At 46.6% G+C, this 15,690-nt stretch overlaps 1 protein-coding gene across 8 annotated transcripts; it reads right to left on the minus strand.

Annotated features, from left to right (window-relative positions):
- Positions 1-9,695: 9,695 nt before the first annotated feature.
- Positions 9,696-15,315, minus strand: Cited1 (Cbp/p300 interacting transactivator with Glu/Asp rich carboxy-terminal domain 1). Of its 8 annotated transcripts, none has more exons than XM_078034707.1 (4): positions 15,014-15,135; positions 13,188-13,305; positions 10,860-10,984; positions 9,696-10,300 (listed from the first exon to the last, which is right to left on the minus strand). In XM_078034707.1, the coding sequence occupies exons 2-4, from the start codon at positions 13,198-13,200 to the stop codon at positions 9,773-9,775; spliced, it is 666 nt and encodes a 221-aa protein (XP_077890833.1). In that variant the 5' UTR covers positions 13,201-13,305; positions 15,014-15,135; the 3' UTR covers positions 9,696-9,772. The 8 variants fall into 8 exon arrangements, with proteins under 8 accessions (XP_077890833.1, XP_077890832.1, XP_040137830.1 ...); XM_078034706.1 differs by lacking the exon at positions 15,014-15,135 and adding an exon at positions 14,458-14,596; XM_040281896.2 differs by lacking the exon at positions 15,014-15,135 and adding an exon at positions 13,742-13,847.
- Positions 15,316-15,690: the final 375 nt, after the last annotated feature.

A 15,690-nucleotide genomic window follows, 5' to 3' on the forward strand; every position in this document is an offset into this window, starting at 1 on the left:
GAACCCAGTTTCCTTCTGGCCACTTCTAGCTAATATCTCTCTCTCACCCCTTCATCTTTTTCTCACTCCTTCCATTCTTTCTTTCCAGTTGTGGATCTCGTAATGGATGTGTTATGGTCTCACTAGGCAAGCACTCTACTCTTGAGCTGCATCTCTGGGTCTAATGCTTTCAAATTAAATTAAAAAATCAGGGGACTGGGGCTGTGGTTCAGTGGTAGAGCGCTTGTCTCAGAAGCATGAGGCACTGGGTTCAATCCTCAGCACCACATAAAAATAAATAAAATAAAGATATTGTGTTCATCTAAAAAAAATTAAAAAAAAAAAAAAAACAACAGGACAAGTTTGGCAGCCTAAGCCTGTAGTCCCAGCTACTTGGAGACTGGGGGAAGAGGATCACTTGAACCTAGGAGTCCCAAAGTAGCCTGGGCAATACAGCAAGATCCTGTCTTAAAAAAGAAAAGAATCTGGGTATGGTGGCAAATGCCTGTAATCCCAGCAGCTCTGAAGGCTGAGATAGGAGGATGATGAGTTCAAAACCAGCCTCAGCAATGGTGAGGTGCTGAGCAACTCAGTGAGACTCTGTCTCTAAACAAAATACAAAATAGGGCTGGGGATGTGGCTCAGGGTTGAGTGTCCCTGAGTTCAATCCCCAGGCCCCCCCACCACAAAAAAGAAACCCTACAATTTCTTTTAATCACAGATGAATATATTCTTATAAAATATAAAATCATTTTTTACTGTCATAGCCAATTGTGCTTCCCCCTACACTTCCTATCAGTTAACAACTTTAACATTTTTTTAGATGAACCCTTCCAGATTTTCTTGTAGGCATGCATATATTCACATATATCCACATATATAGTAATATATGATACTATATATTTTAATCTGAAACTAGGTTTTTATTTCATAACTGCACTCCTTAGAGATCTTTCCACACCAGAAAGTAGAGATCTACTTCATTCTGCTTTTTTTTCCTTTCCTTTTCTTTTTTGTACTAGGGATTGAACCCAGGGGTGCTTAACCACTTAGCTACATCCCCAGCCCTTTTTTATGTTTGTTTTAGAGACAGGGTCTTTCTGAGTTGCTTAGGGCCTCACTAAGTAGCTGAGTTTGGGTTTGAACTCATGATCCTCCTGCCTCAGCCTCCTGAGTCACTGGGATTATAGGAATGTGCCACTGCACTCGGCTTTCATTCTGTCTCATAGTATTCCATAGCACCACTATACCTTATTGGTTTTGTTATCTCCTTAAAGATGGATATTTAGCTTGTTTCTATTTTTCTACTGTTATGAATAATTCTGAGCATCCCTGAACCTGTGCTTGGTGTACATGTGTAAGTGTTTTTCTAGGTAGATACTGAGCAATAGAATTTATGAGATAAATACATTATATCACATATTGCTAAGTGTTGTGATAAACACTTAACATATGTTCATTCATTTAATCCTCATGATAGCCCCATATTTTTATCCTTCTTTACAGATAAAGAAACCAAGGCGCAGTGAGGTTAAGAAGCTTGTCAAAGGTCACAAAGCTAGGCAATAGCAGAGTTGGTATTTGAACCCATATAGTCAAGCTCTAGAGTTCAGGAATAGGGTATAGGCATTGTGATTTTAAAAGACTTGCCAAGTCAGATGTGGTGATGCATACCTGTAAGTCCCAGCACTGAAAAGGCTGAGGCAGGAGGACCACAGATTCAAGGCTAACCTGATCAACCTGTCTTGGATAATAAGTTAAGTAAATAAGTAAAAGACCTCTCAAATTGGCCTCCAAAGAGACCACATAAATTGCACTCTTACTAGCAATATGTGGACACTCATTTCCCTTCATCCTTACAAACACCTAAACTTTTAAGAATAGCACTTTTTTTGGTAATAATCACTAACATTTTGTAACAACAGCACTATAAGTTTTGAGCACTTGTGACATTCTAGCCCTGTGCTAGCACTCTGTATACTTTGTCTTTTCACCTCACTTTGCTTTGCTTTTCTCATAGAACAATCTGCTGATATATTTTAATTTGTGTGTTTGTTTATTGTTCATCCTCCCTGCTAGAATCTCAGCTCTATGAGAGCAAAGGTTTGGTCTGTCTATCACTGCTATCCTCCACTAAATGTTTGTTGCCTGGCCAGCTGAATAAATGAATAAAAACTGTTTTATACGTGAGAAAATCAAGGCTCAGAGAGATTTAACAACTCATTCATGCTATTGTGTGGTGGCTCTTAGTTTAGAAGCCTATTGAGTTTTAGGGCTTGTCTGTGCTAACAATTTAGACTCCTGTAATCTGTTTTTCATTTCTATAATTATGCTATTTCACGGATGTTATATAAATGCAATCATACAATATGTCTCCTTTAGAGATTTGGCTGTTTTTCATTTAGCATAGTTTCCTTGATGCTCATCCAAGTTGTTCATTCCTTTTTATTGCTGAATACTATTCTATAGTATAGATGTACCACTGTTTGTTAAACCCATAGAAGGATTTTCTGGGTGGTTTCCAGTTTGGGGACTTTAGGAATTAAGATCCTAAGAACATTTGTGTACAGGTTTTTGTGTGGACATAAGCTTTCATTTCTCTGAGGTCAATATCCAAGATTGTAATTGCTGGGTTGCAAATGTATGCTTAATTTTATCAACATCTGCCATGTTTTATGCCACAGTGGCTGTTCCATTTTACATTTCCACCAGCGATATATTGTTCCAGTTTCTCCACACTATGTTTTTGTTTTTTTTTAAAGAGAGAGTGAGAGAGAGAGAGACAGAATTTTAATATTTATTTATTTATTTTAGTTCTTGGCAGACACAACATCTTTGTTTGTATGTGGTGCTGAGGATGGAACCCGGGCCGCACGCATGCCAGGCGAACGCGCTACCGCTTGAGCCACATCCCCAGCCCGTCACTATGTTTTTATTCAAACCATTCTGGTAAGTGCGCAATGATATCTTATTGAGGTTTTAATCAGCATTTCCCTAATGGCTAAAGAATGTTGAACATCTTCTCATGCTCTTATTTTTCATTTGTATATCTTCTTTTTAGTTTTTTTTTTTTTTTTTTAAAGGGAGGGCTGTACTAGGGATTGAACTCAAGTGCCTTTACTACAGAACCACATCCCCAGCCCTTTTTATTTCTTTATTTAATATTTTTGTCTTGCTAAGTTGCTTAGGGCCGCGATAAGTTGCTGAGGCTGGCCTTGAATTTGCAATCCTCTTGCTTCAGCCTCCCGAGTTGCTGGTGAATGCTGCCGTGCCTAGTTTTACATATTTTCTGTAGTGTGATTTCTATGCTTATCTTCTACCCATTTCTTAGTTGGATTGTCCAGATTCTTTTTATAATCAAGTTTGGAGAATCATTTACATATACTAGATTCTACTCTTTTGTCAAATATGTGAATCGAAAACATTTTCTTCACATGAGTTTTCTTTTTTTTTTTAAAGAGAGAGAGAGAATTTTTTTAATATTTATTTTTTAGTTTTCGGCGGAAACAACATCTTTGTTTGTATGTGGTGCTGAGGGGAGCCTGCTGCCAGGGGAGCACGATACTGCTTGAGCCACATCCCCAGCCCATTCACATGAGCTTTGGTAGGGCAAAAGTGTTTAACTTTGGCAAGGTCTAATTTATCAATTTTTTAAAACTTTTTTTTATTTGTTTTAATCAGTTCAATTTTTCTTTTTAGGTTTGTACTTTTGGTGTTGAGTGTAAGAATTCTTCACCTAGTCCTAGGTTTCTTTTTTCCCCCTTTTGGTGCTGGGGATTGAACACAGGACTTGCATGCTAAGTATGTGCTCTACCACTGAGCTTCATCCCCAGCCCCAACTCTAGGTTTGAGGATTCTTTTCTACATTTTTTCCTAAAAATTTTATAGTTTGCATTTATAAGTAAATCAGTGATTATTTTGAGTTAGTTTTTGTATGTTTTGAGATTTAAGTCTAGCCTCCCCACACCCTCTGCCTATGGATGTCCAATTGCTCCAGTACCATTCTTTGAAAAGGCTATCATCTTCCTTTAAGTTGCTTTTGCACTCTTGCCAAAAGTTATTTGGCTATATTTGTGTGGGTCTGTTTCTGGTTTCTCTGTTCTGCCCATTGATCTACGTGACTCCCTTTCCATCATTATTACACTGCCTTGATTATTGCAGCTATAGAGTTAAGTCTTAACATTGATTAAAGTGAATCCTCCCACTTTCTTCTTCTTTAACAAAACTATCATAGCCACTCTAGTTCCTTTGCCTTTCCATATACATTTGAGAACCTATGGATTAATTTTGGTGTACTTTGATTTCTTTTCTTAGCATTTTATAATTTTCAGCATACAGATTCTGATCAGGTTTTATAGGTACATACATATATAGTGATGATGAGTGGTATCATGTTTTTAATTTTGGTTTCTGTGTGTTCATTGCTGTTATGTACAAATATGGTTACTTTTTTGTGTGTTGATGTTGTATCCGTTGACCTTGTTGAACTCATTTATTAGTTATAGAAGTGTTTTTATAGATTGATTGGGATTTACTACATAGACCATCATGCTGTCTGTATAAATAAGTTTTCTTTTGTCTCATTTTTCTAATCAACTTGCTTGTTTTTCTTGTGTTACTGCAGGGGCTAGAACTTCAGTGCTGTGTTGAATAAGAGTGATGAGGAGACTATATGTCTCTGCCTTGTTCTCAATCTTAGAGGGAACTAATTTAATTTTTCTCTATTAGGTATGATGCTAGCAGTCAGACTGTGTGTGTGTGTGTGTGGGGGGTGTTTGGGATCCAACCCAGGACCTTACACATGCTAGGTAAGTGCTCTACCATTGAGCTATGTCCCAGCCCTTTTAAAAATTTTATTTTGAGACAATCTCCCTAAGTTGCTGAGAGTCTTGCTAAGTTGCTGAAGCTAGCTTCAAACTTGTGATCCTCCAGAATCAGCCTCCTGAGTTGCTGGGATTACAGGCATGTGCCCCTGTGTCCAGTTCATTATTTGCAATGTTAATTATCTGCATGATTATTTGACTATTGTCTAGCTCCTTGCTAAACTAAAAGCCTATAAGAGCTAAGACAATTACTCACTACATATTCTTTGTGCTTAGGGTTGTGCCTGGCACAGTAGGTGTTTATGGAATGATAGGGCGATCCCTCACCTGTGGAATAAAGTAGAAATAACTGCAGGATCTGATTCCAGCTTACCTTCTCTCAGTCTTCTGCCTTCTAGGAAGTCAAGGGGCTAGGCATTTCACACTTTCCTGAGAAAACCATGGATTTTCTGATAATTTTGTTCTGGTTTACACCGTGTCCTGATTTTATCTTTTCATTTGTGCTTCAGTTGCTTCCTCTGCCTCATCAAAGTCCAATTCAAGGGCTGGGGATGTGGCTCAAGCGGTAGCGCGCTCGCCTGGCATGCGTGCGGCCCGGGTTCGATCCTCCAGCACCACATACAAAAACAAAGATGTTGTGTCCGCCAATAACTAATAAATAAATAAATATTTAAAAAAAAAAAGTCCAATTCAAGGCTATACAGAGTTTCTTTGAGAGCAGAAACTCTCCAATTTGTCCCTGGGAGCAGTACAGCCTTTGGACTCTAGGAGGCGCTCTTGGTTAGACATCGTTACCTGTTCCAGTCTGCAACCTCCTAGAGAGTAGGCAGTGCTCCTTGCCAGTAGGTACTTGGGACCCTGCCTCCTAGTTCCCAGGTCCTATGCCAAGATGACATTTGGACTTACCTTAATGAATTTGCTGGTAATTCAGTGAGTAAATGTCCAGTTGTGTTATTGGAGGCGTGAACGGGAAACGGCTGAGACTTGCTTGCCTTTCCCCCACTGGGAGTTCCCAGCTCCCTCTCCTTCCCCAGCAGTAATCAATTACTGTTCCATGCTGTCTCCGTCCTCCCCTGAGCAGAACCCAACTCTCCCTGAGGGATGCCCCTGCTTCCCTCTCCCTTTAAAGCCTCTAGAGAGGAGGCTGCTCAGCTGGTTATATTTTTGGCCACCAGCACTAGGAGGCAGCGTTGCTCTCCTCTTCATTCAGATACACCTTCTCTAGGTGTGATGGTTAATTTTAGATGAGCTAAGGGATACCCAAACAGCTGGTAGAATACTATTTCTGGGTGTGTCTTGGAGGGTGTGTCTAGAAGAGATTGTCATTTGAATCCATGGACTAAGCAAAGAAGACCAGCCCTCACCATCATCCAGTTGGATGATTGGCATTATCTAATCTGAAATAGAACAAAAAGGAAGTGAAAAGGTGAATTTGTTTCTGAGCTAGTACATTCTTCATCTCCTACCCTTGAACTTTGATGCTCCTGGATCTTGGGACTCCAGACTCAGACTAGAACTTGTACTATTACTATTCTCTGCCCTCCTTGGGACTTCAAACGCAGACTGAATTACACCACTGGCTTTCCTGGGTCTCCAGATTTCAGATGATAGGTTGTAGGGCTCCTCAGTCTTCATAATCTCATGAGCCATCACGTGTCTTTGTCTATATCTTATTAGTCCTTTTTCTCTGGAGATCCCTGACTAATATACTAGGGATGCCCAGGCTATTTCTCATGACTACCTGCCTTCCAGTTGCACCTCTGACACCTCTACAATTCCATGATTCCTGGCCACCCCCTTGCCTTCATAGACAGTCTGTCCCCTGACTCAGGCCTCTTTCCACCCCATGTGTGGCTGCCATCCTGGGGGTTCCAAAGCTCACAGAAATCAGGGGTAACAAGTTGGAGGCCTGTGTTGTTTGGCCAGAATTATGTTTTATGAAGGCTGTAGCAGAGGAGGGACCCTGGGACCCTCCGGTCTTTTAGGGTCTTGGTTCTTTTTATATCTTGCCACTTTGCTTAAGATCCCATCCTTGTTTCAGTGCAAGTTGTGTCAATCCTTCATTCCTTTTTTTTTTTTTAACTTTGAGACAGGGTCTCATTAAATTGCTAAGGCTGGCCTAGAATTTGTGATCGTCCTGCCTCAGTCTCAGGATTATAGGCATGTACCACCATGCCTAGTTAAATTGTGCCAATTATGAGTCTCACCTGCTGACCACAGCATCCTCCTTCACCTTCCTGTTCTTTTGTTCTCCCCATAGACTCTAGGTCCTTGAGCCTGCCCTGCACTTCCCATCTTCTCCCAGATTTCCTTTCTTCTCTCCCCATTTTCCTGCCCCTGCCTCACCAGCTCCCTCAGGTCTCTCTTCCCAGCCTTAGTTTAATCTAATCATTCATCTTCAGTGGGATCATCCTAAAAATGAAACTTGGTCAATTAATTGCTTTTCCTACATACTCCAGAAATTCTTCATGACCCATAGGACTGATGGTATTAAAGATCAAGCTCTTCTCGGGCTGAGGTTGTGGCTCAGTGGTAGAGCACTTGCCTAGCATGTGTGAGGCCCTGGGTTCTATCCTCAGCACCACATAAAAATAAATAAATAAAGACATTGTGTCCATCTACAACTAAAAAAATTAATAAATTTTAAAAAAAGTTCAAGGCCTTCTAGTAGAGTAGAAGAAAGAGAAAGTGAGGAAGTGGGGGCGGGAAGGAAAAGGGAGTGGGGCAGGGAGGAATCTTGAAGTGAAATTAATTTCCATGCATGTATGAGTTTGTTAGGATAAACCCAACTACCTTAAAGATCCAATTAAAAAAAGAAAGAAAAAGAAAAACAAGGAAAAAAAGATCAAGGCCTGCTCCAGAAGGCCCTGTGTGTTCTGCCTTGTACAAGCTTCAACCAGTCTCGTTCCCTTGAGTGCCCTCCAGCAGGCCAATGAGCCTTTGTGTAAAACTTGTGGATTTTAGCCACTGATGCCCCTTTCACAAACCTGCACCTGTGTAACAGCTGTCCCTCCCCACATACCCTCCTTGGCTGACTCAAGTCTTACTTTAAAACCCAGCTCTTTCTCTGGGTAAATATATCTTCATATCAAGGCACAGAGCAAGGCCAGGAAGGATGCACCATGAACAGATTAACAGTTGCTATCTCTGTGAAGGACCAAAGACAATTAGGATTGAGAAAGAGTTGGTCAAAGTGTACTTTAAACTCACCTGTGAAATTTTCTATTTTTTTTTTCCTTTTTTCTTTTTTTGAGGTGTTGTGGATGGAACCCAGGGCTGCACATATGCTAGGCAAGCACTCTACCGACCACTGAGCAACATCCCCAGCCCCTTTGATTTTTACAAGGAGATCTTATCATGTATTTATTACTTGTGAAATATGAAAGCAAATAAACTAGTTGAGTACAAGAAAGTCTTCCTTAGAGTTCCCAGGCAGATGGAGCTATTTCCTTTTCTGAGATTGAATAGCACCATTTGCTATATTTTGGGAAATACTGATTTATTGGATTTGTTTGTGCCTGCCTCTCTTTCTGAGATGGGGGAACCCCTCAAAGATAGAAACTTTTCTAATGCATGGTTCCAGTGTCTAGCAAAGTGCGTGATCTGAAGCAGGTGCTCAGGGAGTGCCAAATCTAGTGAAGTGCCTTTGCTAGTGGGCTCCTTCAAAAGACCTCACTATGGGGCAACCCTGTTGCTGGTCCTCAGAGGCTGATTAGATTCCTTTTCACAATGTTCAATAAAAAATATCTTTGGGAATCTGAAATGTGGTCAGTGGAGTCTTTTTTGGTTGTGTCCAATGAGGTCAGGGCTGCATTGGAGCCCCACAAGTAAGGATCCAGTTCAGTGCCAGACTTGCCATTTGGCATGCTTCTGAAGGCACTGCTCTCAGCAGTAAATCAAAGGGCAAGGGATATATCCCCAAACATTGAACCTGTCAAGTTCAGTCCTGATCTGTATTTCTTTCTTTTTTTTTAAAAAAATATTTTTTAGTTGTAGTTGGACACAATATTTTTATTTATTTATATGTGGTGCTGAGGATCAAACCCAGGGCCTTGCACATGCTAGGTGAGCAGTCTACCACTGAGCCACAACCCCAGCCCTGTATTTCTTTATTTTCTTTTTGTAGCACTAGGGTTTGAATCCAAGGGTTATCTACCCCTGAGCTACATCCTCAGCCCTTTTATTATGTTTTTAATTTTTGAAATGGAGTCTTGCTAAGTTTCTGAGGCTGACCTCAAACTTACAATTGTCCTGCCTCAGTATCTGGGATTATAGGCGTGCACCACTTTGGCCTGATCTGTATTTTTTAAATGGAGAGATCAGCCTAAACAAACAGGCTGTCCCATACACAGTAGACTAGAGGGGACACTCAAGAATATTCCAGGCTTAGAGGGAAGAGTTTATCTGTGCTCTGAGAAGTATAACCTGGAATCCCATCTTAACGCAACTTTCGAAATTTTCCGGATAAATCTGAGCCCCCAGGTCAAACAATTCTTCTTTGGACCTATCTGTTACACATAGGCAAAAGGGCAAAGGAATGGTCTTAATGGTCTGATTGGATTGGTGGCTTTTAGAGTTGAAATTAGTGCCATGTGGCCACAGATGTGCTGGAGGTGAGGAGTCTGCAGACATGTTTGAATTCCCTTAACCAGTCCCAATATTCCATTTGGAATAGGACCGAGTTCCTGAGGTCTTAATCCCAAGGAGAGAAGGGTGATAGTGGTGGCAGCAGTAGGTAATGCTAACTGTCCCCTCCAGCCCTTCCTGCTCCTCCCATCTCATCCAGCTCCATCCCAGTTGTATACTCCACCTTGGCCCTCAGAATTGCTGAAAGCACATCAGAATATGTGGCACACCCTTAGACCTCTAAGAAGTACACATTCAGTCAGCCTATCTCTTTGCAAGTAAGTTTATTTTTATTTACATCACAATTGGTGGCTTTATTCCTCCATCATTTGAGATAATTGACATCAGCAGCCGGAGGGAAAGTCCGCAGTGAAGTCAAACTCGTTCTGCCCCAGCCACAGCTCAGGAAGCTCATTGGCCCGGTCCAGTCCCAGTTCCACCACCAGTGACATCAGCACCTCCTCATCCACTGGGTCAGAATCAATGATAGTAGGGCTCTGGGAACCAGCAGAAGGAGAAACTGATCCTGTCCCTCCTCCCTGAGCCCCAAAGCCCCAGTTTTGCAGAGACCCTGCCTCCCCGGGTTGGCCTGGAGTGGCGGCAGCCATCCCATGATACTGGCTATTAAGTTTCTGCAGCTGCATACTAGCCAGCAGGTGAGGGGCAGGGTGCAGGTTGAAGGGTGGGGGCTTAGTGGGAGGGCTAGCAGTAGGAGACCCTATTGGTGATGTAGATCCAGAGGAGCTAGTGGGAGCCCCACTGGCCTTGGTTCCATTTGAGGCTACCCCAGGGTAGTGCAGAATGGCCACTGCTTTGCGATCTTTCACCCCCAGGTTAGAGTAGGCCAGAGAGTTCACCTCCTGGTTGGTATCCTAGAAGACAGAGAAAGGCACACCATAGTACCCCATGCTCCTGGCTTGTTCCTCATTATTCGTCAGACCCAGAAGGCTCCCACATGCACTTCATATGGGGCTAGAAATGAGGAGGTATCAAAAGGACTCTTTGGTAAGTTAGGCTCTGAGCTCAAGTATCCTTTTGTTTCCATGGCTCTGGAGCATTGAGCTCAGATCTCAGTTCTAGCACTGGGGCACCCACCCACCATCCTAAGTGGGTTGAATGTTTTCATCTCCTTCCCAGGATGCTCCACCTCCCAATTTAAGTCATTACCTTGTCCCTCTTCTCTGCTTCACTTTAGTCTCTTTAAACCAGTGGTCTTGTTCCAATTCTTCTTTTCTGTTCCTTCCTTGCCATCTTTTAACACCCCCCCATGGGTTCAAGTTGATATTTAGGCAAAAGCAATTCTCATTCTCCCCAGAGAAGTCCTGCTGCTCAAGGACACTAGATACTATACCTAGGAAGGCCTGGCATATGACCTCACAATTCATTTTTTTCATGCCTCAGTGTCTCTACCTGTAAAATGGCAAAACTTACCTCCTTTGCAGGGGAGGTGCCACCCTTCACATCAAGTGCAGGCCTCGACATAGTTGGCATTTCAGTGTCTTGGCAGAAGTGGGATTGATCGGTGGGAGGCGATGATGCCAGCTGGAGCTGTTGTGCTGTAAGCGAGAGAAGAAAATGATAAGTACAAGAAGCTTTGCTGACTAAGAAAGCACTAGCAAAACCTAAACAGCGTAACTCTACATAGCTACAAGGTTATGGTGACAGGTTTAAACCCAAGACCAGAGACTGCCTAGGCAGAGAGGAGACCAAGCTAGAATTTTTGCCTGAGGCTGGAAAGGTGCTTGACTAACCCAGGTACTGCCCAGGAGGCCAACTACCCGCATCACCAAGATGTAACACGTTTTCTCATGCAAGTAATTTCAGAGTCCCAAGTTGGGGCTATGGGTTAGGAATGTCACTGTCCCTGGTTCTGAGGAGCAGGAATGTCCCTGAGTAAGTAGCATGTTGTGACAATAGACCAATAGCATCCAGGCTGGAGAGCTTAGGTCTCCACTGAGTCTGGAAGAATGTGGGAAGAATTCAGGGCAAGGACGATCTTGAAAGTTGTGGAGGCTGCAGCACAAGTAAGAACAAATTCCCAAAGCAAGTGTCACAGGGCTCCAAAGCTCTGCATGTCTGTGAGAAACCCAGCCCATGAGGGTGGTCTGTGGAGTCTCAGAGACAGCTGGAGCCAGAAAGCTGAAAGCCTAGAAATCTCTGTTTTCTCCATGTTTCAAGTTCCTTCCAAGACAGCAATGGGCTTTCCCAGGATGCCTGTCCCAAAACCCTGAACTCAGCCACACAATCTATATGTGAGAATAATTCATCCTGAAGGGAAACTGAGGCACGGGGATCCAGTGACTTTCTAGTCAGGAAGCAGTGGTTCTGGGATCAGGATCTAGCACTCCTATCTATGTCCACATGGCTCACTTGACCACTGGCTAAGTCCTCATACCTGAAATGACTCATATGGCTTCAGAAAAATTGTCTCTCTGGCTCAAATGCCAAAAAGATAAGAGGATGAGGGCAAAAGAATATCATCAAACCAGAAAATTTTAAAACTTGGGAAAATTTAAGTTGTTTTCCTAGACCCTTAGTTTTAAGAAAAAAAATCCCATGTATTCTACTCTTCATGATCAATCAGAGATATAGAATTTCATATGTATAAATGCCACTCAGTCCAAAAAATCTTGAGGACCTTTGGAAAAGAGTTCTAATCTTTCCAAAGAGGCTAGAATTCCCCCCACACTAACCCTTCCCACCCTGGATCTGAATAATCATCAGGAAATCTGTTCCGACACTTTAAACTAAAGTGGCGGCTTTACTGCCTCACGGTATCATCTTCGCACTAACAGCGCCGGGGTGAGGCATGCGGGGAGGGGGGTGTGAGAAGAAAATAGAGAAAGGGGAAAAATAAAAACAAAATACGAGGGAAAAAATCAGTTGCTGGGTCCCATACCACTGCTTTGCTCCTTCTCTGAGGCAGCCCTAGAAGATTTCAAACCAGTGACCACAAGACAACGAGACTTTAACGCGTGCGGTCTTCAAGAATCCTTCATTATTAGGCAATTTTCATGTCGAAAGAAAAATTCTGGGGATCCCTGCCCCTATTTTCCCCTTCCCATTCCTATGCCGCCCGCCCGATACCTGGATGAAAAAAACAGCAGGGACAATAACACAAAAAGAGGGAGAGAGATGGGGGGTGGGGTGGGGAAGAAAACAAGAAAAAAAAGTAAATCTGTTCTGGTATCAGTTCTCCCGGAAGACCACTTTGCCATGTCTCCCCCTTCAGGCTGGAAGCTCCCCTAGGCGGGGACCCTGTCTGTATTCAGATCTGTCGCTTCAGCTCACCCGGCCACCCGCTCCAGCCCCCCGGCTTGTGTCTGTACTCCGTAAACGCTCAGCAAGCTTTTCTGAATCGTCTCAAGCAAGAGGCAGTTGCATTTCAACCTGGTCCTGCTTCCCCGCTTTTCTGTCCTACCCCTTCACTCCTCAGCCCATTGGAAGGCAAAACCTGGCAGCGTGGAAATGTTCCATTCCGCTTTCCCAAGCCGCGAGCCGACCACGGCGAAACGGCTGCTAGAGGCGGCTGGGAAACCCAGAGCAACAAGTGCCTCCTCGCCCGCCGGAGCCTCAAGGACCCCGACCACAGTTCCCGGTCCCGCCGTCCGCCCACAGGTTCAGACAGTCCCTTGAGAGAGCAATCCCCTCCCGCTTAGATGAGGTGGAAAGGGAGCAGAGAAAGAGAGAAGGGAAAGGAAGGTAGGGGGGCGTCGCCTTTAACCTGTTGGGGGGCCCAAAAGTTAAAATGGCACCAACCGGATGGCTCCATCTCGATTGCTATTTTCTCACTCAGGAGAAATTTAAAAATCCAAAGAGCACTGCGGCTTGACTTGGACGCGTTCTAACAAGACCGGTCAGTTTCGCCACCTGAAAACTAAAGGCCGGATGTTTGTGGACAGCGCGGCTGCTCGGCTCACCGTATCCCAGATGGAGCCGCCCGAACTCTGGGCGGCCAGGCGCGTACCTGCCCCGGTGGGCGCGAGCAGCTAGACCACTAGGGCTTGGAGCGTCTACTCCCCAAAGTGCTGTATCAGGAATTGATCCTAGAGACAGCATGGACCGGCGGGGAGAGGAGCGGGGTCTCAGCCTCAGAGGCGAGTTTAGGAGCCCCGCAGTGTTTCCGCACGCGGGGGCGCACTCTGGCGCCGGCAGCAGCCGCCACTCCTGCGCCTCACCAACACTTACCGAGCGCCCGCTGAGTACCCGACGCGACTGAGGCTGAGCCTACCCCCAGCCAAGCCACCCGCGGTCAGTGCTATAAGCCCGCTAAGAAAAGAGTGGGAGAGGTTCGGAGAGGTGCGGTAACTTGCCCAAGGTCACAGCGCTAGAAAGTGGAGAAGCCGGGATTCGCAGCCAGGTCGATCTGACTCCAAGTCCAGCGCTCCTCAACGCAGGGACTCCGAGCGCTGCCGGGCCGCCCCCGTTTATAGGGAGAGGGGTGTGTGCGTGCGTGCGTGCGTGTGTGTGTGTGGGCGTGTGTGTGTGTGTGTGAGAGAGAGACAGAGACAGAGGGAGCGCGCGCGCGAGCGAGCTGAGGTAGACTGGGTAGTGGAAGCAAGTTGCCCAAATTCGCTAACTTCCAACCCGCAATTCTGAAGAACTCGGCCCGAAAAGCCCCTCTCGCCTCCAGCCCCAGAAGGAAGCCTGAGCTTTGTGCAGACCCTGAGCTGGATCGTCCAGATGCGGTCCGGACGATTAGCAAAGTCGGTGGAAGCCCAGACGGAGAAAGCGCGGGCGCGGGGAGAAAAGGTGCTGCGGTCTCCTCAAGAGAAGCGAGCGCTGGGTCCGGCTGGCCGGCCGGCGGGCGCGCAGGCGAGCCAACCCGCGCGCTGGCTGACTGGCGGGCGACGGCGGCGGCGGCGGCCCCTCTGCCCCTAACAGAGCAGCTTTCAAACAGAAAACAAGTCCCCAGAACCCTCTGGCCCGCCAGCCACCGCCCGCTCCTCGCGCCCGCTCCTCAAGCCGCTCTGCGGGAGTCCTCGTCTCCACAGCCCAGCTCAGCGTCCTACCCGGCGGCCCCGCTTACCTTCGCAAAGCTGCCTGCCCTGGAGAGAGGAAAGCGCGGAGCTCTGAGAGACGCGGGCGAAACGGAGGAGCCCCCAGCCTCTTGGCACGCACGCACGCCGCCGCCGCCGCCGCCGCCGCGAGCCGGTCGTGCTCAGCGCCAGCAGCCGCGCCGGTGGCCACCCGACCCCAGGGCGCCTGGGAAAAGCCCGCACCGCCGCGCCGCGCCGCCGCACCGCACCGTGCCGCGCCAAGCAGCCCGGGCCCGCGCCCGTGCCCGCCCGCCCGCCCGCAGCTTCGGCGCCGGACTCCGGGGCGGTGGCGGTGGCGGCCACCGCGTTCCCTTCCCAGCGCGGGGGACCCGGCTCTCAAGCCCCCATTGCCGCCCGGAGAGCCCTGACGCACACGCACACGGCAGCAAGCTGGCTTCGGCTAGGAATCCCAGAAGGACAGACCCCCTTTCCCCCCTTTTTTTTTCTCCCCCCAATTTCCACGTCTTTATAACCGGCTTAGGGCATTATTAGCACATGTCCTGGCTCGTGGGCGAGTTGGTGGCAAAATCTGAACTGGATACTCACGGAGGGCCAGAGCGGGTGCTGTGCCTTCCTCGGCACTCTTCCTCTTCGCCGGGAACAGCCCCTCACCGACAGGCTGTGGGAGGGCAGCCGGGCGGAGCGAACCTCCTCTCCGCAGCTCAGCGGTGCCCCTTCTGCAGTTGTGCCGCCGGGAACATTTTATAGCGGTGGCTGCCGTGTGTGGCCCTTTAAAGGCGCTCGAGCTGGTGCAGTCACCGCGGATCGTGTGAAAGCGAAGGGCCGGCTGGGGAACTGAGTACGCGCGGCCCCGCCAGTCCAGCAGACTTGGGGACTGGCCACAGCTCCCGAGGTGGGGCTGGCGGGGCCAGGCTATGGGCACCCCTCGCCCGATGCCCCTTTCAGTGCCTGCACTCCTAAAGCTGGTGGGGCCCTGGGCCCGGGACGTGAGCTCTCCCCACGGCCCTGCATGGACTTGCCCAATAAATTCCACTTAGTAATTTCACTGAGGCGAAGGAGAGCTGTTAGTGTCTGTTTTCTGACCTAAATCTAGCGGGTGGCCAGAGGGGTCTTCAGGGGGCTCCGGGAAAAACGGTGGGCTCAGGGGAAGAGCCAGAGGAGAGGGATGCACACGGGACGGGGTGGGACATGGTCTTGGTTTTCTTCAGGGCTTTCTCAGAGCCTTCGGTCCTCTATGGGCCGCATCATCTCCCTCATTGAAG

This window comes from Ictidomys tridecemlineatus, chromosome X, assembly GCF_052094955.1.
Source record: "Ictidomys tridecemlineatus isolate mIctTri1 chromosome X, mIctTri1.hap1, whole genome shotgun sequence".
NCBI classification, from domain to species: Eukaryota; Metazoa; Chordata; class Mammalia; order Rodentia; family Sciuridae; genus Ictidomys; species Ictidomys tridecemlineatus.

Coding starts and splice junctions, on each gene's coding strand:
- Cited1 (XM_078034707.1), bottom strand. Junction 10,301..10,859: donor GCACCTCCCCTGCAAAGGAG/GTAAGTTTTGCC, acceptor TCTGTCTTCTAG/GATACCAACCAGGAGGTGAA.